Source organism: Staurois parvus, unplaced genomic scaffold (genome assembly GCF_062004578.1).
Source record: "Staurois parvus isolate SC_StPar_1 unplaced genomic scaffold, SC_StPar_1.0 ptg003031l, whole genome shotgun sequence".
In the NCBI taxonomy this organism is placed as follows: Eukaryota; Metazoa; Chordata; class Amphibia; order Anura; family Ranidae; genus Staurois; species Staurois parvus.
Genome location: NW_028320827.1, coordinates 1475 through 26172, shown reverse-complemented (window position 1 = coordinate 26172; position 24698 = coordinate 1475). Strand labels below are relative to the sequence as shown.

The 24698-nt window shown below is 57.7% G+C and overlaps 1 protein-coding gene across 1 annotated transcript; it reads right to left on the bottom strand.

Moving 5' to 3' along the window:
* Positions 1-3927: 3927 nt before the first annotated feature.
* On the bottom strand, positions 3928-22157 carry LOC149428692 (bromodomain and WD repeat-containing protein 3-like). The gene is made up of 4 exons (XM_089667110.1): positions 22102-22157; positions 21780-21935; positions 16313-16433; positions 3928-4090 (listed from the first exon to the last, which is right to left on the bottom strand). The coding sequence occupies exons 1-4, from the start codon at positions 22136-22138 to the stop codon at positions 3928-3930; spliced, it is 477 nt and encodes a 158-aa protein (XP_089523236.1). The 5' UTR covers positions 22139-22157.
* Positions 22158-24698: the final 2541 nt, after the last annotated feature.

Here is a 24698-nt window from a genome sequence, read left to right as displayed (position 1 = left end):
GCAGCTTATATATAGAAGACTTGTGATCAGCCACAGCCCCACCCACATTCACACCCATCCTGATCTACCCTTCCCATTGCATGATGGGAACTGCAGTTGGTTCCATCGGCGGCCCGCATTTAGAGGAGATGACATAGGCGCTGCATTCGTATCGCCTCCCTATGCCATGGCACATCGGTGTGATCGGGCGAGGACGCTGGAGACGTTATAGAGACACCAATCCAAAGGTTAACCCCTTCCAGTCCGGACACTTCCCCCCCCTTCCAGTCCGGACACTCCCCCCCTCCTTCCAGTCCGGACACTTCCCCCCCCTTCCAGTCCGGACACTTCCCCCCCTTCCAGTCCGGACACTCCCCCCCTCCTTCCAGTCCGGACACTTCCCCCCCCTTCCAGTCCGGACACTTTCCCCCCTTCCAGTCCGGACACTTCCCCCCCTTCCAGTCCGGACACCCCCCCCCCTTCCAGTCCGGACACTTTCACCCCCCCCTTCCAGTCCGGACACTCCCCCCCTCCTTCCAGTCCGGACACTTCCCCCCCCTTCCAGTCCGGACACTTTCCCCCCCTTCCAGTCCAGACACTTCCCCCCCTTCCAGTCCGGACACTTCCCCCCCTTCCAGTCCGGACACCCCCCCCCCTTCCAGTCCGGACACTTTCACCCCCCCCTTCCAGTCCGGACACTTCCTCCCCTTCCAGTCCGGACACCCCCCCCCTTCCAGTCCGGACACTTTCCCCCCCTTCCAGTCCGGACACTTCCCCCCCTTCCAGTCCGGACACTTTCCCCCCTTCCAGTGCGGACACTTTCCCCCCCTTCCAGTTCAGACACTTTCCCCCCCTTCCAGTCCGGACACTTTCCCCCCTTCCAGTGCGGACACTTTCCCCCCCTTCCAGTCCGGACACTTTCCCCCCCTTCCAGTTCGGACACTTTCCCCCCCTTCCAGTTCGGACACTTTCCCCCCTTCCAGTCCAGACACTTCCCCCCCTTCCAGTCCGGACACTTCCCCCCCTTCCAGTCCGGACACCCCCCCCCTTCCAGTCCGGACACTTTCACCCCCCCCTTCCAGTCCGGACACTCCCCCCCTCCTTCCAGTCCGGACACTTCCCCCCCCTTCCAGTCCGGACACTTTCCCCCCCTTCCAGTCCAGACACTTCCCCCCCTTCCAGTCCGGACACTTCCCCCCCTTCCAGTCCGGACACCTCCCCCCCTTCCAGTCCGGACACTTTCACCCCCCCCTTCCAGTCCGGACACTTCCTCCCCTTCCAGTCCGGACACCCCCCCCCTTCCAGTCCGGACACTTTCCCCCCCTTCCAGTCCGGACACTTCCCCCCCTTCCAGTCCGGACACTTTCACCCCCTTCCAGTCCGGACACTTTCCCCCCTTCCAGTGCGGACACTTTCCCCCCCTTCCAGTTCGGACACTTTCCCCCCCTTCCAGTCCGGACACTTTCCCCCCTTCCAGTCCAGACACTTCCCCCCCTTCCAATCCGGACACCCCCCCCCCTTCCAGTCCGGACACTTTCACCCCCCCCTTCCAGTCCGGACACTTCCTCCCCTTCCAGTCCGGACACCCCCCCCCTTCCAGTCCGGACACTTTCCCCCCCTTCCAGTCCGGACACTTCCCCCCCTTCCAGTGCGGACACTTTCCCCCCCTTCCAGTTCGGACACTTTCCCCCCTTCCAGTCCGGACACTTTCCCCCCCTTCCAGTCCGGACACTTCCCCCCCTTCCAGTCCGGACACTTTCCCCCCTTCCAGTGCGGACACTTTCCCCCCCTTCCAGTTCGGACACTTTCCCCCCTTCCAGTTCGGACACTTCCCCCCCTTCCAGTCCGGACACTTCCCCCCCTTCCAGTCCGGACACTTCCCCCCCTTCCAGTCCGGACACCCCCCCCCCTTCCAGTCCGGACACTTTCACCCCCCCCTTCCAGTCCGGACACTCCCCCCCTCCTTCCAGTCCGGACACTTCCCCCCCCTTCCAGTCCGGACACTTTCCCCCCCTTCCAGTCCAGACACTTCCCCCCCTTCCAGTCCGGACACTTCCCCCCCTTCCAGTCCGGACACCCCCCCCCCCCTTCCAGTCCGGACACTTTCACCCCCCCCTTCCAGTCCGGACACTTCCTCCCCTTCCAGTCCGGACACCCCCCCCCCTTCCAGTCCGGACACTTTCCCCCCCTTCCAGTCCGGACACTTCCCCCCCTTCCAGTCCGGACACTTTCCCCCCTTCCAGTGCGGACACTTTCCCCCCCTTCCAGTTCGGACACTTTCCCCCCCTTCCAGTCCGGACACTTTCCCCCCTTCCAGTGCGGACACTTTCCCCCCTTCCAGTGCGGACACTTTCCCCCCCTTCCAGTTCGGACACTTTCCCCCCCTTCCAGTTCGGACACTTTCCCCCCTTCCAGTCCGGACACTTCCCCCCCTTCCAGTCCGGACACCCCCCCCTTCCAGTCCGGACACTTTCACCCCCCCCCTTCCAGTCCGGACACTCCCCCCCCCTTCCAGTCTGGACACTTCCCCCCCTTCCAGTCCGGACACCCCCCCCTTCCAGTCCGGACACTTCCCCCCCTTCCAGTCCGGACACCCCCCCCCCTTCCAGTCCGGACACCCCCCCCCCTTCCAGTCCGGACACTTTCACCCCCCCCCCCTTCCAGTCCGGACACTTTCCCCCCCTTCCAGTCCGGACACTTTCCCCTCCTTCCAGTCCGGACACTTTCCCCCCTTCCAGTCCGGACACTTTCCCCCCTTCCAGTCCGGACACTTTCACCCCCCCCCTTCCAGTCCGGACACTCCCCCCCCCCTTCCAGTCCGGACACTTCCCCCCCTTCCAGTCCGGACACCCCCTCCCTTCCAGTCCGGACACTTTCCCCCCCTTCCAGTCCGGACACTTTCCCCCCTTCCAGTCCGGACACCCCCCCCCCTTCCAGTCCGGACACTTTCCCCCCCTTCCAGTCTGGACACTTTCCCCCCCTTCCAGTCCGGACACTTTCCCCCCCTTCCAGTCTGGACACTTTCCCCCCCTTCTCCAGTCCGGACACTTTCCCCCCCTTCCAGTCCGGACACTTTCCCCCCCTTCCAGTCCGGACACTTTCCTCCCCTTCCTGTCCGGACACTTTCCCCCCCTTCCAGTCCGGACACTTTCCTCCCCTTCCAGTCCGGACACCCCCCCCCCTTCCAGTCCGGGCACTTCCCCCCCTTCCAGTCCGGACACTTTCCCCCCCTTCCAGTCCGGACACTTTCCCCCCCTTCCAGTCCGGACACTTTCCCCCCCTTCCAGTCCGGACACTTTCCCCCCCTTCCAGTCCGGACACTTTCCCCCCCTTCCAGTCCGGACACTTTCCTCCCCTTCCTGTCTGGACACTTTCCCCCCCTTCCAGTCCGGACACTTTCCCCCCCTTCCAGTCCGGACACTTTCCCCCCCTTCCAGTCCGGACACTTTCCCCCCCTTCCAGTCCGGACACTTCCCCCCCTTCCAGTCCAAGCACTTCCCCTATATGATATATACAGCCCCCCCTGTACACGTCCTCCCCCTACAGGCCCCATATATACAGCCCCCCCTGTACACGTCCTCCCCCTACAGGCTCCATATATACAGCCCCCCTTGTACACTTCCTCCCCCTACAGGCTCCATATATACAGCCCCCCCTGTACACTTCCTCCCCCTACAGGCTCCATATATACAGCCCCCCCTGTACACGTCCTCCCCCTACAGGCTCCATATATACAGCCCCCCTTGTACACTTCCTCCCCCTACAGGCTCCATATATACAGCCCCCCCTGTACACGTCCTCCCCCTACAGGCTCCATATATACAGCCCCCCCTGTACACGTCCTCCCCCTACAGGCTCCATATATATAGCCCCCCTAAGGGCAGGTTATTTACAGCTCCCCCAACCCCTCCACACCAAGGCGGACAGCTAGCCAATCACAGGGCGGTGTCACAGGGCAGAGAAGCGGTATGAGAGGCACACGCACCCAATGTATCGCAGTAACACGTCCGTCACGGTTTTGGCGGACTTGACGATGGGGGAATTGGGTTCGTTGAAGGTTCTGGCGTTGTGTTCGATGTAACGGACCTCCCAGATTAGCGCTGAAATCCTCCTACACAACAAGACAAGAACTTCAATGAGAGGAAAATGGCACCACGCTGACAGAGGAATGGAAAGGGCCCCACCAGTGACACCCACACAGAGCTGCTCATATTGCCCCCCTCGGTGTGCCTTCCTGAAACTAGACCCAGTCCAATACCAGGAGCCCGACTCTCCTGACCAATCAAATGCCGATCCACCCAGACTATCCAAGGTGCATCTCTTGGGTCACGGAGTCACTCGCTGGACAAGAACCTGGCAATAGGAAAGTCTATGGGCCTGTTCACACTCATGGAGCCAGTCAGCGTGCTTCACTCATGTGCTTTTCATACTTCTGTGATGCTTTATTGAAGCTTAGGAAATGCCCTGAATACGTTCATTTTATATATTTTTTAAAGGGGCCAAGTAGTACCCCACTCAGCAGATCCCTAGCTCATTAGTACCCCCCACTCTGCTGATCCCCCACTCAGTAGTAACTCCCAGCTCCACCGATCGCCTGCTCAGTAGTAACCCCCAGCTCTGCTGATCCCCCACTCAGTAGTAGCCCCCAGCTCTGCTGATCCCCCACTCAGTAGTAAACCCCATCTCTGCTGATCCCCCACTCAGTAGTAACCCCCATCTCTGCTGATCCCCCACTCAGTAGTAACCCCCAGCTCTGCTGATCCCCCACTCAGTAGTAACCTTAAGCTCTGCTGATCCCCCACTCAGTAGTAACCCCCAGCTCTGCTGATCCCCCGCTCAGAAGTAGCCCCCAGCTCTGCTGATCCCCTGCTCAGTAGTAACCCCCAGCTCTGCAGATCCCCCACTCAGTAGTAATCCCCAGCTCTGATGATCCCCTACTCAGTAGTAACCCCAACACTGCTTATTCCCCACTTAGTAGTAACCTCCAGCTCTGCTGAGCCCCACACAGTAGTAACCTCCAGCTCTGCTGATCCCCTACTCAGTAGTAACCCCCAGCTCTGCTGATCCCCCACTCAGTAGTAACCTCCAGCTCTGCTGATCCCCTACTCAGTAGTAACCCCCAGCTCTGCTGATCCACCACTCAGTAGTAACCCCCAGCTCTGATGATCACCTACTCAGTAGTAACCCCCAGCTCTGCTGAGCCCCTACTCAGTAGTAACCCCCAGCTCTGATGATCACCCACTCAGTAGTAACCCCCAGCTCTGATGATCACCTACTCAGTAGTATCTCCCAGCTCTGCTGATCCCCTGCTCAGTAGTAACCCCCAGCTCTGCTGATCACCAACTCAGTAGTAACCCTCAGCTCTGCTGATCACTTACTCAGTAGTAACCCCCAGCTCTGATGATCACCTACTCAGTAGTAAGCCCCAGCTCTGATGATCACCTACTCAGTAGTAACCCCCAGCTCTGATGATCCCCCACTCTGTAGTAACCCCCAGCTCTGCTGATCCCCTGCTCAGTAGTAACCCCCAGTTCTACTGATCTCCCAATCAGTAGTAATCCCCAGCTCTGCTGATTCCCCACTCAGTAGTAACCTCCAGCTCTGCTGATCCCCCGCTCAGTAGTAACCTCTAGCTCTGCTGATCCCCTACTCAGTAGTAACCCCCAGCTCTGATGATCACCCACTCAGTAGTAACCCCCAGCTCTGATGATCACCTACTCAGTAGTAACTCCCAGCTCTGCTGATCACTTACTCAGTAGTAACCCCCAGCTCTGCTGATCCCCTGCTCAGTAGTAGCCCTCAGCTCTTCTGATCACTTACTCCGTAGTAACCCCCAGCTGTGATGATCCCCCAGCTCTGATGATCACCTACTCAGTAGTAACCCCCAGCTCTGCTGATCACCTACTCAGTAGTAACTGCCAGCTCTGCTGATCACTTACTCCGTAGTAACCCCCAGCTGTGATGATCCCCCAGCTCTGATGATCACTTACTCAGTAGCAACCTCCAGCTCTGATCACCTACTCAGTAGTAACTCCCAGCTCTGCTGATCCCCCACTCTGTAGTAACCCCCAGCTCTGCTGATCACTTACTCAGTAGTAACCCCCAGCTCTGCTGATCCCCTGCTCAGTAGCAGCCTCCAGCTCTGCTGATTCTCTGATTTGCTGATGTTCCTCTCTCTGCAGGCCTCACTCATCTGCGTTAATGGATTACCGTTTGCCGCAGGTCACGTCATCACCTTGTGCATCCTGGGTTCCACATTGCTGAGGCAATGGACCAGACGAAGCCACAGATCATTACATGTCATCCTGATGTACGCACTCTCCCCATTCCATAACAGCGAGGACCTCTGGAGCAGCCAACACTATTGTGACTAAACCTACCGATCTACCTACCTAGTCAGGAGGGGCTGCAGGTGACGTTGGAGCAGATAGTCCCGTGGATGGTCAGCAGCTCCCTCACTGGCATCACCAATGACTGCAGAGCAGACTGGAAAAAGGGTGCTGACATCAGGATGACATGTGATGCACTGCAGCTCGGTCCCGCCCACTACCCAGGTGATGGAACACCCAAAAAGAGCAAAAATGTAGTGCTAGTTGCTTTCATTTGTGAGTCGTTACAAATGGGAATCTAGTTTCAGAGAGACACACAAGGGAAGGTTTCCTGGCTAACAAAGGCAACGACAGGCACCTTGGAGGTGATTGTTGGTGAGCAGGACACTTTAATCCCTTCAACACTGGGCACCTTCCCCCCCCCCCCCCCCTTCAGCTTTCAGTGCTATCACACTTTGAATGACAATTGCGCGGTCATGCAACACTGTAACCAAGCTAAATTTTTTTCACACAAAGAGCTTTCTTTTGGTGGTATTTAATCACCACTGGGTTTATTAACCGCTTACCTACAGGACACTTCTACCCCCTTCCTGCCTACCGGGCACTTCTACCCCCTTCCTGCCCCCCTGGACCTTCTACCCCCTTCCTGCCTACCGGACACTTCTACCCCCTTCCTGCCCACCGGGCACTTCTATCCCCTTCCTTCCTACCGGACACTTCTACCCCCTTCCTTCCTACCGGACACTTCTACCCCCTTCCTGCCTACCGGACATTTCTACCTCCTTCCTGCCTACCGGACACTTCTACCCCCTTCCTGCCCACCGGGCACTTCTATCCCCTTCCTGCCCATCGGACACTTCTACCCCCTTCCTGCCTACCGGACACTTCTACCCCCTTCCTGCCTACCGGGCACTTCTACCCCCTTCCTGCCCCCCGGACACTTCTACCCCCTTCCTGCCTACCGGGCACTTCTACCCCCTTCCTGCCCCCCGGACACTTCTACCCCCTTCCTGCCTACCAGGCACTTCTACCCCCTTCCTGCCTACAGGACACTTCTACCCCCTTCCTGCCTACCGGGCACTTCTACTCCCTTCCTGCCCACCGGGCACTTCTATCCCCTTCCTGCCCACCGGACACTTCTACCCCCTCCCTGCCTACCGGGCACTTCTACCTCCTTCCTGCCCACCGGGCACTTCTACCCCCTTCCTGCCTACAGGGCACTTCTACCCCCTTCCTGCCCACCGGGCACTTCTACCCCCTTCCTGCCCACCGGGCACTTCTACCCCCTTCCTGCCTACAGGACACTTCTACCCCCTTCCTGCCTACAGGGCACTTCTACCCCCTTCCTGCCTACCGGGCACTTCTACCCCCTTCCTGCCTACAGGACACTTCTACCCCATTCCTGCCTACAGGGCACTTCTACCCCCTTCCTGCCTACAGGGCACTTCTACCCCCTTCCTGCCTACAGGACACTTCTACCCCCTTCCTGCCTACAGGACACTTCTACCCCCTTCCTGCCTACAGGGCACTTCTACCCCCTTCCTGCCCAGGCCAATTTCCAGCTCTCAGCGCTGTCACACTTTGAATGGCAATTGCGCGGTCATGCAACACTGTACCCAGATGACATTTTTATAATTTTTTTGTGACAGATAGAGCTTTCTTTTGGTGGTATTTAATCACCTCGGGGTTTTTTATTTTTTCTTAAACAAACCAAAAACCACTGAAAATTTTAAAAAAAAAATGTTTCTTCTTAGTTTTTGTTATAAAATTTTGTAAATAAGTGATTTTTCTCCTTCACTGTTGTGCGCTAATGAGGCTGTAGTGATGGGCACTGATAAGATGCACTGATGGACACTGATAGGTGGCACTGATGAGGAGGCACTGATGGGCACTGAAAGGCAGCACTGATATATGGCACTGAAAGGCAGCACTGATATATGGCACTGATAGGCGGCACTGACTGGCACTGATAGACACGGTTAGGTGGCACTGACTGGCACTGTTAGGTGGCACTGATGTGCACTGATAGGTGGCACTGATTGGCAGCACTGATGGGTGACACTGAAGGGCAGCTCAGATGGGCACTGATATGTGGCACTGATGGGCACTGTTCAGCACTGACAGCTGGCACTGATGGACACTGACAGGTGGCACTTCTGGGGCCACACTGATCATCAGTGCCCTGATGATCAGTGTACATGTCCCCTCCGCGGAATGCCGATTACCGGCTCTCCTCTCCTCTGTCAGCGTGACAACTCGAGAGGAGAGAAATGCCGATAACCGGCATTTCCGTGTTTACATGTGATCAGCTGTGATTGGACACAGCTGATCACATGATCGAGCCAACATCTTCGGCTCTTTCCGGTGATCTGCTGTGTCTGAGGGACACAGCGCACTGCCGATCGCCGCGCTGCGCTCTCCCTGAGCCGCGCATGCGCGGTGAGAATGAAAGAACATCAAAAGACGGCCTATCAGAACAAGAGAACCACCTTGCGCCCGTCATTGGACTATATGGCGGGCGGGAGGTGGTTAAAAAAAAAAAAAATTAAAATGACTGCGAATTTTGAAAAGACAAACAAAAAAAAAAAACACCTTTTTCTCTGTTTCTGTTTTAAAATTTAGTAAATAAGTAATTTTCGTCTTCACTGATGTGCGCTGATGAGGCTGCACCGATGGGCACTAATGAAGCAGCACTGATGGGCGTTGATGAGACTGCACCGATGGGCACTAATGAGGCAGCTGCACCGATGGGCACTAATGAAGCAGCTGCACCGATGGGCACTAATGAGGCAGCTGCACAGATGGGCACTAATGAGACAGCTGCACCGATGGGCACTAATGAGGAAGCTACACTGATGGGCACTATTGAGGCTGCACTGATGGGCACTAATGAGGCAGCTACACTGATGGGCACTGAGGAAGCTACACTAATGGGCACTAATGAGGCAGCTGCACAGATGGGCACTAATGAGGAAGCTGCACAGATGGGCACTAATGAGGAAGCTGCACAGATGGGCACTAATGAGGAAGCTACACTGATGGGCACTGAGGAAGCTACACTGATGGGCACTGAGGAAGCTACACCGATGGGCACTAATGAGGAAGCTACACTGATGGGCACTGAGGAAGCTACAATGATGGGCACTGAGGAAGCTGCACTGATGGGCACTGAGGAAGCTACACTGATGGGCACTGATGATGAGTGCCCCGATTATCAGTGTAAACAAAGTGCTGACAGGCTTGTTGGGTATCGGCGGTCTCTTCCTCACACAGACACATCGTGCGAGGAAAATTGGTGATAACCGGCAAGTCTGTTTACATGTGATCGGCTGTGATTGGACACAACTGATCACAAGGTAAAGGGCCGCTGTGATTGGACCTTTACCATGATTTGTGAGGACACATGCATCACAGAGTGTGTCCTATGCTCGCCCCAGGGGTCGTGGGGAGGACGTCTATAGATGCCCTCCCCGAACAAGAGTCCTCTTTCGCTATGGTGCGGTATTAAAGTGGTTCCTGTGGCCGTCAGATTCACGTTAACCTCTTGTTGACCGCAGACAGCTGAATGACGGCTGCACTGCGGCTGGCCAGTTCTGGGAGGCCGTCATATGCCGTCCTCCCAGAACGCGTTCTCCTGCACACCCCCGGGGATGCGCACCCAGCGATCTACGTGATCGCCGTGTCCTACAGACACAACTGAACATGTGATATGGTAAAAGGCCAATCACAGCGCCCTTTTACCATGTGATCAGCCGTGTCCAATGAAAATGCAATTGCCAGTTATCGGCTGCACTTTCCTCACGCTGTCACAGTGTTCGGAAAGTACTGCCGAGAACCGGCAGTTGTCAGAGCGGGGATCGGCACCGATCATCAGGGCACTGATGATCAGTGCCCAGCAGTGCCACCCACCTGTGCCTAGTAGTGCCGCCCATCGGTGCCACCCACCTGTGCCTAGTAGTGCCGCCCATCAGTGCCACCCACCTGTGCCTAGTAGTGCCGCCCATCAGTGCCACCCACCTGTGCCTAGTAGTGCCGCCCATCAGTGCCACCCACCTGTGCCTAGTAGTGCCGCCCATCAGTACCATCCATCAGTGCCACCCAGAAGTGCCTAGTAGTGCTGCCCATCAGTGCCATCCATCAGTGCCACCCACCTGTGCCTAGTAGTGCCGCCCATCAGTGCCACCCAGCAGTGCCGCCAGTCAGTGCCATCAGTGCCCAGCAGTGCTGCTCATCCATGCCACCTCATCAGTGCCACCTATCAGTGCCCATCAGTGCCCCCTCATCAACGCACATCAGTGAAGGTGAAAAATTACCTTGTTTGCAAAATTTTAAAATAGAAACAAAGAAAAACTTTTTTTTTTTTTTTACTTTTTTTGCTCTTTTTTTGTTTATAGCGCAAAAAAGAAAACCCCCCAGCGGGGAACAAATACCCCCAAAAGAACGCTCTGTGTGTGTGAAAAAAAGGATAAACATTTCATATGGGTACAGTGTTGCATGACCGCGCAATTGTCATTCAAAGTGCAGCAACACTGAAAGCTGAACATTGGCCTGGACAGGAAGAGGGTGACAGTGCCCGGTAGGCGAAAGGCAGGAAGGGGGTGACAGTGCCCGGCAGGCGAGGGGCAGGAAGGGGGTGACAGTGCCCGGTAGGCGAGGGGCAGGAAGAGGGTGACAGTGCCCGGCAGGCGAGGGGCAGGAAGAGGGTGACAGTGCCCGGTAGGCAAGGGGCAGGAAGAGGGTGACAGTGCCCGTAGGCGAGGGGCAGGAAGGGGGTGACAGTGCCCGGCAGGCGAGGGGCAGGAAGGGGGTGACAGTGCCCGGTAGGCGAGGGGCAGGAAGAGGGTGACAGTGCCCGTAGGCGAGGGGCAGGAAGGGGGTGACAGTGCCCGGTAGGCGAGGGGCAGGAAGGGGGTGACAGTGCCCGGTAGGCGAGGGGCAGGAAGGGGGTGACAGTGCCCGGTAGGCGAGGGGCAGGAAGAGAGTGACAGTGCCCGGTAGGAAGGGGGTGACAGTGCCCGGTAGGTGAGGGGCAGGAAGAGGGTGACAGTGAACGGTAGGCGAGGGGCAGGAAGGGGGGGACAGTGCCCGGTAGGCGAGGGGCAGGAAGGGGGTGACAGTGCCCGGTAGGCGAGGGGCAGGAAGAGGGTGACAGTGCCCGGTAGGCGAGGGGCAGGAAGAGAGTGACAGTGCCCGGTAGGAAGGGGGTGACAGTGCCCGGTAGGTGAGGGGCAGGAAGAGGGTGACAGTGAACGATAGGCGAGGGGCAGGAAGGGGGTGACAGTGCCCGGTAGGTGAGGGGCAGGAAGAGGGTGACAGTGCCCGGTAGGCGAGGGGCAGGAAGGGGGTGACAGTGCCCGGTAGGCGAGGGGCAGGAAGAGGGTGACAGTGCCCGGTAGGGGAGGGGCAGGAAGGGGGTGACAGTGCCCGGCAGGCGAGGGGCAGGAAGAGGGTGACAGTGCCCGGTAGGCGAGGGGCAGGAAGGGGGTGACAGTGCCCGGTAGGCGAGGGGCAGGAAGGGGGTGACAGTGCCCGGTAGGCGAGGGGCAGGAAGGAGGTGACAGTGCCCGGTAGGCGAGGGGCAGGAAGAGAGTGACAGTGCCCGGTAGGAAGGGGGTGACAGTGCCCGGTAGGCGAGGGGCAGGAAGAGGGTGACAGTGCCCGGTAGGCGAGAGGCAGGAAGGAGGTGACAGTGCCCGGTAGGCGAGGGGCAGGAAGAGAGTGACAGTGCCCGGCAGGAAGGGGGTGACAGTGCCCGGTAGGCGAGGGGCAGGAAGAGGGTGACAGTGCCCGGTAGGCGAGGGGCAGGAAGAGGGTGACAGTGCCCGGTAGGCGAGGGGCAGGAAGAGGGTGACAGTGCCCGGTAGGCGAGGGGCAGGAAGGGGGTGACAGTGCCCGGTAGGCGAGGGGCAGGAAGGGGGTGACAGTGCCCGGTAGGGCGAGGGGCAGGAAGGAGGTGACAGTGCCCGGCAGGCGAGGGGCAGGAAGAGGGTGACAGTGCCCGGCAGGCGAGGGGCAGGAAGGGGGTGACAGTGCCCGGTAGGCGAGGGGCAGGAAGGAGGTGACAGTGCCCGGTAGGCGAGGGGCAGGAAGAGGGTGACAGTGCCCGGTAGGCGAGGGGCAGGAAGGGGGTGACAGTGCCTGGTAGGCGAGGGGCAGGAAGGGGGTGACAGTGCCCGGTAGGCGAGGGGCAGGAAGAGGGTGACAGTGCCCGGCAGGCGTGGGGCAGGAAGGGGGTGACAGTGCCCGGTAGGCGAGGGGCAGGAAGGAGGTGACAGTGCCCGGTAGGCGAGGGGCAGGAAGGAGGTGACAGTGCCTGGTAGGCGAGGGGCAGGAAGAGAGTGACAGTGCCCGGCAGGAAGGGGGTGACAGTGCCCGGTAGGCGAGGGGCAGGAAGAGGGTGACAGTGCCCGGTAGGCGAGGGGCAGGAAGAGGGTGACAGTGCCCGGTAGGCGAGGGGCAGGAAGAGGGTGACAGTGCCCGGTAGGCGAGGGGCAGGAAGAGGGTGACAGTGCCCGGTAGGCGAGGGGCAGGAAGAGGGTGACAGTGCCCGGTAGGCGAGGGGCAGGAAGAGGGTGACAGTGCCCGGTAGGCGAGGGGCAGGAAGGGGGTGACAGTGTCCGGTAGGTGAGGGGCAGGAAGAGGGTGACAGTGCCCGGTAGGCGAGAGGCAGGAAGAGGGTGACAGTGCCCGGTAGGCGAGGGGCAGGAAGGGGGTGACAGTGCCCGGTAGGCGAGGGGCAGGAAGAGGGTGACAGTGCCCGGCAGGCGAGGGGCAGGAAGAGGGTGACAGTGCCCGGTAGGCGAGGGGCAGGAAGAGGGTGACAGTGCCCGGTAGGCGAGGGGCAGGAAGGGGGTGACAGTGCCCGGTAGGCGAGGGGCAGGAAGGGGGTGACAGTGCCCGGTAGGCGAGGGGCAGGAAGAGGGTGACAGTGCCCGGTAGGCGAGGGGCAGGAAGAGGGTGACAGTGCCCGGTAGGCGAGGGGCAGGAAGGGGGTGACAGTGCCCGGCAGGCGAGGGGCAGGAAGAGGGTGACAGTGCCCGGTAGGCAAGGGGCAGGAAGAGGGTGACAGTGCCCGTAGGCGAGGGGCAGGAAGGGGGTGACAGTGCCCGGCAGGCGAGGGGCAGGAAGGGGGTGACAGTGCCCGGTAGGCGAGGGGCAGGAAGAGGGTGACAGTGCCCGTAGGCGAGGGGCAGGAAGGGGGTGACAGTGCCCGGTAGGCGAGGGGCAGGAAGGGGGTGACAGTGCCCGGTAGGCGAGGGGCAGGAAGGGGGTGACAGTGCCCGGTAGGCGAGGGGCAGGAAGAGAGTGACAGTGCCCGGTAGGAAGGGGGTGACAGTGCCCGGTAGGTGAGGGGCAGGAAGAGGGTGACAGTGAACGGTAGGCGAGGGGCAGGAAGGGGGGGACAGTGCCCGGTAGGCGAGGGGCAGGAAGGGGGTGACAGTGCCCGGTAGGCGAGGGGCAGGAAGAGGGTGACAGTGCCCGGTAGGCGAGGGGCAGGAAGAGAGTGACAGTGCCCGGTAGGAAGGGGGTGACAGTGCCCGGTAGGTGAGGGGCAGGAAGAGGGTGACAGTGAACGATAGGCGAGGGGCAGGAAGGGGGTGACAGTGCCCGGTAGGTGAGGGGCAGGAAGAGGGTGACAGTGCCCGGTAGGCGAGGGGCAGGAAGGGGGTGACAGTGCCCGGTAGGCGAGGGGCAGGAAGAGGGTGACAGTGCCCGGTAGGGGAGGGGCAGGAAGGGGGTGACAGTGCCCGGCAGGCGAGGGGCAGGAAGAGGGTGACAGTGCCCGGTAGGCGAGGGGCAGGAAGGGGGTGACAGTGCCCGGTAGGCGAGGGGCAGGAAGGGGGTGACAGTGCCCGGTAGGCGAGGGGCAGGAAGGAGGTGACAGTGCCCGGTAGGCGAGGGGCAGGAAGAGAGTGACAGTGCCCGGTAGGAAGGGGGTGACAGTGCCCGGTAGGCGAGGGGCAGGAAGAGGGTGACAGTGCCCGGTAGGCGAGAGGCAGGAAGGAGGTGACAGTGCCCGGTAGGCGAGGGGCAGGAAGAGAGTGACAGTGCCCGGCAGGAAGGGGGTGACAGTGCCCGGTAGGCGAGGGGCAGGAAGAGGGTGACAGTGCCCGGTAGGCGAGGGGCAGGAAGAGGGTGACAGTGCCCGGTAGGCGAGGGGCAGGAAGAGGGTGACAGTGCCCGGTAGGCGAGGGGCAGGAAGGGGGTGACAGTGCCCGGTAGGCGAGGGGCAGGAAGGGGGTGACAGTGCCCGGTAGGGCGAGGGGCAGGAAGGAGGTGACAGTGCCCGGCAGGCGAGGGGCAGGAAGAGGGTGACAGTGCCCGGCAGGCGAGGGGCAGGAAGGGGGTGACAGTGCCCGGTAGGCGAGGGGCAGGAAGGAGGTGACAGTGCCCGGTAGGCGAGGGGCAGGAAGAGGGTGACAGTGCCCGGTAGGCGAGGGGCAGGAAGGGGGTGACAGTGCCTGGTAGGCGAGGGGCAGGAAGGGGGTGACAGTGCCCGGTAGGCGAGGGGCAGGAAGAGGGTGACAGTGCCCGGCAGGCGTGGGGCAGGAAGGGGGTGACAGTGCCCGGTAGGCGAGGGGCAGGAAGGAGGTGACAGTGCCCGGTAGGCGAGGGGCAGGAAGGAGGTGACAGTGCCTGGTAGGCGAGGGGCAGGAAGAGAGTGACAGTGCCCGGCAGGAAGGGGGTGACAGTGCCCGGTAGGCGAGGGGCAGGAAGAGGGTGACAGTGCCCGGTAGGCGAGGGGCAGGAAGAGGGTGACAGTGCCCGGTAGGCGAGGGGCAGGAAGAGGGTGACAGTGCCCGGTAGGCGAGGGGCAGGAAGAGGGTGACAGTGCCCGGTAGGCGAGGGGCAGGAAGAGGGTGACAGTGCCCGGTAGGCGAGGGGCAGGAAGAGGGTGACAGTGCCCGGTAGGCGAGGGGCAGGAAGGGGGTGACAGTGTCCGGTAGGTGAGGGGCAGGAAGAGGGTGACAGTGCCCGGTAGGCGAGAGGCAGGAAGAGGGTGACAGTGCCCGGTAGGCGAGGGGCAGGAAGGGGGTGACAGTGCCCGGTAGGCGAGGGGCAGGAAGAGGGTGACAGTGCCCGGCAGGCGAGGGGCAGGAAGAGGGTGACAGTGCCCGGTAGGCGAGGGGCAGGAAGAGGGTGACAGTGCCCGGTAGGCGAGGGGCAGGAAGGGGGTGACAGTGCCCGGTAGGCGAGGGGCAGGAAGGGGGTGACAGTGCCCGGTAGGCGAGGGGCAGGAAGAGGGTGACAGTGCCCGGTAGGCGAGGGGCAGGAAGAGGGTGACAGTGCCCGGTAGGCGAGGGGCAGGAAGGGGGTGACAGTGCCCGGTAGGCGAGGGGCAGGAAGAGGGTGACAGTGCCCGGTAGGCGAGGGGCAGGAAGAGGGTGACAGTGCCCGGTAGGCGAGGGGCAGGAAGAGGGTGACAGTGCCCGGTAGGCGAGGGGCAGGAAGAGGGTGACAGTGCCCGGTAGGCGAGGGGCAGGAAGAGGGTGACAGTGCCTGGTAGGCGAGGGGCAGGAAGGGGGTGACAGTGCCCGGCAGGCGAGGGGCAGGAAGAGGGTGACAGTGCCCGGCAGGTGAGGGGCAGGAAGGGGGTGACAGTGCCTGGTAGGCGAGGGGCAGGAAGAGGGTGACAGTGCCCGGTAGGCGAGGGGCAGGAAGAGGGTGGCAGTGCCCGGTAGGCGAGGGGCAGGAAGAGGGTGACAGTGCCCGGTAGGCGAGGGGCAGGAAGGGGGTGACAGTGCCCGGTAGGCGAGAGGCAGGAAGAGGGTGACAGTGCCCGGTAGGCGAGGGGCAGGAAGGAGGTGACAGTGCCCGGTAGGCGAGAGGCAGGAAGAGGGTGACAGTGCCCGGTAGGCGAGGGGCAGGAAGGGGGTGACAGTGCCCGGTAGGCGAGGGGCAGGAAGGGGGTGACAGTGCCCGGTAGGCGAGGGGCAGGAAGGGGGTGACAGTGCCCGGTAGGCGAGGGGTTAAGGAGGACCCCCCTAAAATACAACATTCACCTGTAGAATCGGCTCTCCAGACGTTTGCGCACCGTGCTCAGGTCCGTAGGGTAGGCCACCACCGTACAGTAGAGGGGATATGCGCTGAGGTCCACCGGCACGCTGAACGGGTTGGCAAAATCTGACGGCAGAGAATTTCCAGTTATAAACCACATTGAGTATATTGAAGGTACGGGGTCAACAAAGACAAAGGCTGTACAACTAAAACCACCATTTACTGCTGTGCCATGACGTCATAAAACACAAAGATGGAGGCTTTTCACTAAAGGTGATTGGGCCCAGATTTTACCACCTTTATCACTTGACTTGTAACAGGACTACCAGAGTCCGAACAGAGCGGCTACAAGAATGGTAAAAACGTCAGGGAGCCAAGCTACCTCTGGGACTCAGGGATGGCCCTGCTAAATCAAAGGTCCCTGCAGGGCTTTGATATACAGTTGTGTTGAAAATACTAGCCGTCAGACATCACTAACCGGATCAATCGCTGTTTTTGGTGGAAATGATATTCCTACATGGCAGATAATTTCCTAGCAGGTGTAGTAGAGTCATAGAAATCCAACAGACCCGACAGTCATGACATGCATGCTGCTGATTCTGTGTCATTGAATCACTCATTGAAAGGGGCGTGTTCACAATAATAGCCGTGTGGAGTTCTATTAGTGAGGTCATTCATTCTTTGATAAACAGGCGGCAATTATTGCCCTTATTTAAGGAAGGAAGGCAGCAAATGTTGGACATGCTGGTTACAGTGCATTTCTCTCTGAAATTCTGAGGAAAATGGGTCGTTCCAGACATTGTTCAGAAGAACAGCGTACCTTGATTAAAAAGTTGATTGGAGAGGGGAAAACATATAAAGAAGTGCAGAAAATGATCGGCTGCTCAGCTAAAATGATGGCAAATGCTTTAAAATGGCAACCAAAAGCTGAAAGACGCGGAAGAAAGCGAAAAACTACCACTGGAATGGATAGAAGAATAGCCAAAATGGGGCGGACTCAGCCAACAATCAGCTCCAGGAAGATGAAAGAAGGTGTGACGTTCCCTGTGAGGACTCAGCCAACAATCAGCTCCAGGAAGATGAAAGAAGGTGTGACGTTCCCTGTGAGGACTGTTACAATTAGAAGACGCCGATGTGAAGCCAAGCTATCTGCAAGAAGTCCCCGCAAAGTCCCACTGTTGGGAAAAAGACGTGCTGAAGAGGTTACAATCTGCCAAAGAGCACATTGACCGGCCTAAAGAGAAATGGCCCAACATTTTGTGGACTGATGGAAGTAAGATTGTTCTTTTTGGGTCTAGTGGGCGGAGACAGTTTGTCAGACGACCCCCAAACACTGAATTCAAGCCACAGTACACTGTAAAGACCGTGAAGCATGGTGGTGCAAGCATCATGATATGGGGATGTTTCTCATACTACGGTGTTGGGCCTATTTATCGCATACCAGGGATCATGGATCAGTTTGAATCCATCAGAATACTTGAAGAGGTCATGCTGCCTTATGCTGAAGAGGAAATGCCCTTGAAATGGGGGTTCCAACAAGACAAGGACCCCAAACACACCAGTAAACGTACAACATCTTGGTTCCAGACCAACAAGATGGACGTTATGGAGTGGCTCGCCCAATCCCCGGATCTTCATCCAATAGAAAACTTGTGGGGTGACATCAAAAATGCCGTTTCTGAGGCCAAACCAAGAAATCGAGAAGAAGTGTGGAATGTGGTCCAATCATCCTGGGCTGGAATACCTGATCACAGGGGCCAGAAGTTGGGGGACTCCATGCAACACAGATGTACAGCAGTTCTCAGAAACAGTGCGACTACAACCAAATATTCATGAAGTCATTCAAAGGAAAGCAAAATCTTCAAACATTTCTCAGTTTATATAGTGAATGTTGGAGTTTGTAAAGAAGAATACAAACACGGCCATTTTTTTGAACCGTCTAATATTCACTTTTCTTCCATTTTTTTAGAGGAACAACACAAATTTGATGTATTTTTCTTCATGTTGTGATTTGGAATAGAATGTGTCGTGTTCCCAATGCATTTGTGTGGATGGAAAGAAAAGGATTAGAAGGATTTGCAGCTTTAGTCACTTTCTTCAACACACTGATATTATATTGAACACAACTGTATATAAAAAATCACTAATAAATAATACTAAGACAAACGCTAATAATTAGGACAAGAGTAGATTTTCCCTAAACTGTAACTTTTAAGCTTTTGCTAGCCTAATTGGGGCCCTTCTTTGATGGTGCACAGGTGGTGAATCTTGGTTAGGTCCACCAATCCTTCTAGAGGTGTTTGTAAGGTGCAGAGATTTCCAAATTTTGGTTTTATTTTCCATGGGATAGCCAATGACTGTGTGCGGTCTGAACTCTGATCTGAAATCCGCTGTTGGGGGCTGCTGACAGTATTCTGAGCAGCTATGTGTGAAATGTCCTGTGAGGGCACCAACATAGAGGTGAGAGTCCAAAGTTTTTTTAATGATGGCATTCAATCACAAGACCATATAAAACAGCCAACGTGTTTCTGGGGTACAAGATTCCCCCCAAACTAATGCTTATTTGCGAACAGGCCCTTCGTTGTTTGATCTTATAAATACTTAATGGTGGTGATTCTGAGTCCTCCTGATGACACACAAGGAAGAAGGACTCCGGGCTCATAGAGCACCCAACCTGATCCCAGAAACTTGCTCAGATCTCACGGAGCTCTCAGCCTGATCCCAAGAGGAGGACTCAGAAATCACATAGCTTGCAGCCTGATTCCAGAGAAGGACATGGACCTCGCAGAGCTCTCAGCCTGATCCCAAGAGGAGGACTCAGAAATCACATAGCTTGCAGCCTGATTCCAGAGAAGGACATGGACCTCGCAGAGCTCTCAGCCTAAACCAAAAGGACTTAGACCTCGCAGAGCTCTCAGCCTGATCCCAGAATAGGACTCAGGCCTTGCAGAGCTCTCAGCCTGATCCCAGAGAAGGACTCAGATCTCACAGAGCTCTCTGTCTGATCCCAAGAGGAGGACTCAGAAATCACATAGCTTTCAGTCTGATTCCAGAGAAGGACATGGACCTCACAGAGCTCTCAGCCTAAACCAAAAGGACTTAGACCTCGCAGACCTCTCAACCTTATCTTGGAGAAGGACTCAAACTTCACACAGCTTTCAGTCTGATCTCAGAGAAGGTCTCAAGGATTTAGACCTCACAGAGCTCTGCATCTTATCTCGGAGAAGGACTCAAACCTCACAGAGCTTTCAGTCTGATGTCAGAGAGGGGGCTCAGATCTCACAGAGCTGTCAGACTAATCCAAGAGAAGAACTCAGACCACATAGAGCTCTAAGCCTGATCCCAGAGAAGGGCTTCAACCTCAGAGCTCCCAGAGGACTTGGACCGCTCAGCCCGATCCCAGAGAAAGACTGAAACCCTGCAGAGCTCTCAGCTTTTTAGAATGATCTCCCTGTAAAGAAGAACTAACGTTTTTCCTCAGAGACTTCAACTAATGAAAGACATAAAAACATAAGACAAAAATCAGAGTCGGGTTTGGACAACAGCTTTTTAGTAAATTAACTTTAAATCCAGAAACTATTAGGAGGATAACTTACACTATATGACCACATATGTGGACCCCCCCACAATGACTGAGGTTAGGTGGCTCCAGTGAAGGGCCCTGGTAATACTCCATCATACAAAGACATAAATAGACAGTTGTGCTTTTCCATCCTTGTGGTAACAGTTTGGTGAAGACCCTTTTCTGTTCCCCCATGACTGTCCCCCGTGTACAAAGCCAATAAAGACATGGTTTGACCAGTGTGGACCAGCTCCATAAAGACATGGTTTGACCAGTGTGGACCAGCTCCATAAAGACATGGTTTGACAAATGTGGACCAGCTCCATAAAGACATGGTTTGACAAATGTGGACCAGCTCCATAAAGACATGGTTTGACAAATGTGGACCAGCTCCATAAAGACATGGCATGGTTTGACCAGTGTGGACCAGCTCCATAAAGACATGGTGTGACCAATGTGGACCAGCTCCATAAAGACATGGTTTGACCAATGTGGACCAGCTCCATAAAGACATGGCATGGTTTGACCAGTGTGGACCAGCTTCATAAAGACATGGTTTGACCAACGTGGACCAGCTTCATAAAGACATGGTTTAACCAATGTGGACCAGCTCCATAAAGACATGGTTTGACAAATGTGGACCAGCTCCATAAAGACATGGCATGGTTTGACCAGTGTGGACCAGCTTCATAAAGACATGGTTTGACCAACGTGGACCAGCTTCATAAAGACATGGTTTAACCAATGTGGACCAGCTCCATAAAGACATGGTTTGACAAATGTGGACCAGCTCCATAAAGACATGGTTTGACCAGTGTGGACCAGCTCCATAAAGACATGGTTTGACCAATGTGGACCAGTTCCTTAAAGACATGGTTTGACCAGTGTGGACCAGCTCCATAAAGACATGGTTTGACCAATGTGGACCAGCTCCATAAAGACATGGGTCAACCAGTGTGGACCAGCTCCATAAAGACATGGTTTGACCAGTGTGGACCAGCTCTATAAAGACATGGGTCAACCAGTGTGGACCAGCTCCATAAAGACATGGGTCAACCAGTGTGGACCAGCTCCATAAAGACATGGTTTGACCAATGTGGACCAGCTCCATAAAGACATGGGTCAACCAGTGTAGACCAGCTCCATAAAGACATGGTTTGACCAGTGTGGACCAGCTCCATAAAGACATGGGTCAACCAGTGTGGACCAGCTCCATAAAAACATGGGTCAACCAGTGTTGACCAGCTCTATAAAGACATGGTTTGACCAGTGTGGACCAGCTCCATAAAGACATGGGTCAACCAGTGTGGACCAGCTCCATAAAGACATTGTTCAACCAGTGTGGATCAGCTCCATAAAGACATGGGTCATTCAATGTGGACCAGCTCCATAAAGACATGGTTTGACCAGTGTGGACCAGCTCCATAAAGACATGGGTCATTCAATGTGGACCAGCTCCATAAAGACATGGATAGACCAGTTTAGTGTGGAGGAAATGCAGTGTTTGGCAGAGCCCTGAACTCAACCTTACTGATCACCTTCGGGATGAACTGGAATACCAGTTGGGAGCAAGGTCTTTTTTTATGGTGCCCAACATGTACGCCAGGTCTTCTCATCCAATATCAGTACCTGACCTCAGAAATGGCCACAAATTCCCACAGACACCCTCTAAAATCTCAATTTTGTTGGAAAAGAGCAGGGGGGCATCTCGATATTTATAGCCATGGTTTTGGAATGGGTTGTCCACCAAACTCATATAGGTGTGATGGTCAGGTGTCCACAGACGTTTGGCTCTATAGTGTATATAACCTGGAAGCCAGATGACTCCGCCCATACTGCACTGGAAGGATACAGGAAACCACAAGACTTCTTTCAGACAGTTTCGTAAATAAGATGTAAGAATAGCGCACCAAGGGTAAGCAGCTGGTCGATTCCTCGCATGGCTCGCTCGCACACCTCATCTCTACATTTCGACCCCCACTCTCCCTCTTCAGGTTTATACTGCAGTGCGTTCAGCTCCTCCGCTGTGACTGGGACCCCGGCTCCAACTTCATCCGGCAGAGGGACTGCACAGGAAGAAAAGGGATAAATGCTGTAATACAGGACACGGATCACAAGGATCCATAACAGAACGCTCAGCAGCCAATCAGAATTAATCTCCTAAAGTAATTGGCTGCGAAAGGTTCCTTGCATGACCTCAGTGAATGATCAGCAGATGAAAGGAAGTCTTACTGCCTTCAGGAATGGGCTCCATGTCCCAGGGGCTCATGTTCTCCCGCTCATTGTTATCCCAGCTGTAAGAAGGAAAGGAAGTATTAGAACATACATGGCGCAATCAGCGCCCAGACCTCCGATGGCCCCTACACCGCCCACACCTCCGATGGCCCCTACACCGCCCAGACCTCCCATGGCCCCTACACCGCCCACACCTCCGATGGACCCTACACCGCCCAAACCTCCCATGGCCCGTACACCGCCCAGACCTCCGATGGCCCCTACACCGCCCACATCTCCGACGGCCCCTACACCGCCCACACCTCCGACGGCCCCTACACCGCCCACACCTCCGATGGCCCCTACACCGCCCACACCTCCGATGGCCCCTACACCGCCCAGACCTCCGATGGCCCCTACACCGCCCACACCTCCGATGGACCCTACACCGCCCAGACCTCCGATGGCCCCTACACCGCCCAGACCTCCGATGGACCCTACACCGCCCACACCTTCGATGGCCCCTACACCGCCCACACCTCCGATGGCCCCTACACCGCCCACACCTCCGATGGACCCTACACCGCCCAAACCTCCCATGGCCCGTACACCGCCCAGACCTCCGATGGACCCTACACCGCCCAAACCTCCCATGGACCCTACACCGCCCAAACCTCCCATGGCCCGTACACCACCCAGACCTCCGATGGCCCCTACACCGCCCAGACCTCCGATGGCCCCTACACCGCCCAGACCTCCGATGGCCCCTACACCGCCCAGACCTCCGATGGCCCCTACACCGCCCAGACCTCCGATGGCCCCTACACCGCCCACACCTCCGATGGCCCCTACACCGCCCACACCTCCGATGGCCCCTACACCGCCCACACCTCCGATGGCCCCTACACCGCCCACACCTCCGATGGCCCCTACACCGCCCAGACCTCCCATGGCCCCTACACCGCCCACACCTCCGATGGCCCCTACACCGCCCACACCTCCGATGGCCCCTACACCGCCCACACCTCCGATGGCCCCTACACCGCCCAGACCTCCCATGGCCCCTACACCGCCCAGACCTCCCATGGCCCCTACAACACCCACACCTCCGATGGACCCTACACTGCCCAAACCTCCCATGGCCCCTACAACGCCCAGACCTCCGATGGACCCTACACCGCCCAAACCTCCCATGGCCCGTACACCGCCCAGACCTCCGACGGCCCCTACACCGCCCAGACCTCCGACGGCAACTACACCGCCCACACCTCCGATGGCCCCTACACCGCCCACACCTCCGATGGCCCCTACACCGCCCACACCTCCGATGGCCCCTACACCGCCCACACCTCCGATGGCCCCTACACCGCCCACACCTCCGATGGCCCCTACACCGCCCAGACCTCCCATGGCCCCTACAACACCCACACCTCCGATGGACCCTACACTGCCCACACCTCCGATGGCCCCTACACCGCCCAGACCTCCGACGGCCCCTACACCGCCCAGACCTCCGACGGACCCTACACCGCCCACACCTCCGATGGCCTCTACACCGCCCAGACCTCCGACGGCCCCTACACCGCCCAGACCTCCGACGGCCCCTACACCGCCCAGACCTCCGACGGCCCCTACACCGCCCAGACCTCCGACGGCCCCTACACCGCCCACACCTCCCATGGCCCCTACACCGCCCAGATCACCTATGGTCCCTACACCGCCCAGACCTCCGATGGCCCCTACACCTCCCAGACCTCCGATGGCCCCTACACCTCCCAGACCTCCCATGGCCCCTACACCGCCCAGACCTCCCATGGCCCCTACACCGCCCAGACCTCCGATGGCCCCTACACTGCCCAGAACACCGATGGCCCCTACACCGCCCAGAACACCGATGGCCCCTACACCGCCCAGAACACCGATGGCCCCTACACCGCCCAGATCACCGATGGCCCCTACACCTCCCAGACCTCCGATGGCCCCTACACCGCCCAGACCTCCGATGGCCCGTACACCGCCCAGACCTCCGATGACCCGTACACCACCCAGACCTCCGATGGCCCCTACACCGCCCACACCTCCGATGGCCCCTACATGTTCCAGATCACACGTACAACGAATGTAAAGCATGGTGTGATGTCAGGCAGCATAGATCAATAATGGTTACAATAGTTGAATTGATGTATTTTCTGGAGGAGAATTGGAGTACAAAGTGGTCAGCGAGTGTATAGACCGGTGTCAGCGTACGGCTGGACCCCAGTGAGAGCGCAGGTGAAGGGACACGTAATGGGGGGCTATAAGGGGCCCGTCCTACAGCGAGAGCGCAGGGGAAGGGACACGTAATGGGGGGCTATAAGGGGCCAGTCCTACAGCGAGAGCGCAGGTGAAGGGACACGTAATGGGGGGCTATAAGGGGCCAGTCCTACAGCGAGAGCGCAGGTGAAGGGACACGTAATGGGGGGCTATAAGGGGCCAGTCCTACAGCGAGAGCGCAGGTGAAGGGACACGTAATGGGGGGCTATAAGGGGCCAGTCCTACAGCGAGAGCGCAGGTGAAGGGACACGTAATGGGGGGCTATAAGGGGCCAGTCCTACAGCGAGAGCGCAGGTGAAGGG

Bases quoted from the DNA above. Each gene is read 5' to 3' on its own strand.
- LOC149428692 (XM_089667110.1), bottom strand. From the start codon at position 22,138: ATGAGCCCCTGGGACATGGAGCCCATTCCTGAAGGCA. The intron at 21,936-22,101 runs GTAAGACTTCCT...CTTCCTGTGCAG, and splicing joins GGAGCCCATTCCTGAAGGCA to TCCCTCTGCCGGATGAAGTT. The intron at 4,091-16,312 runs GTGAATGTTGTA...CTTGTTGTGTAG, and splicing joins CTGGAGAGCCGATTCTACAG to GAGGATTTCAGCGCTAATCT.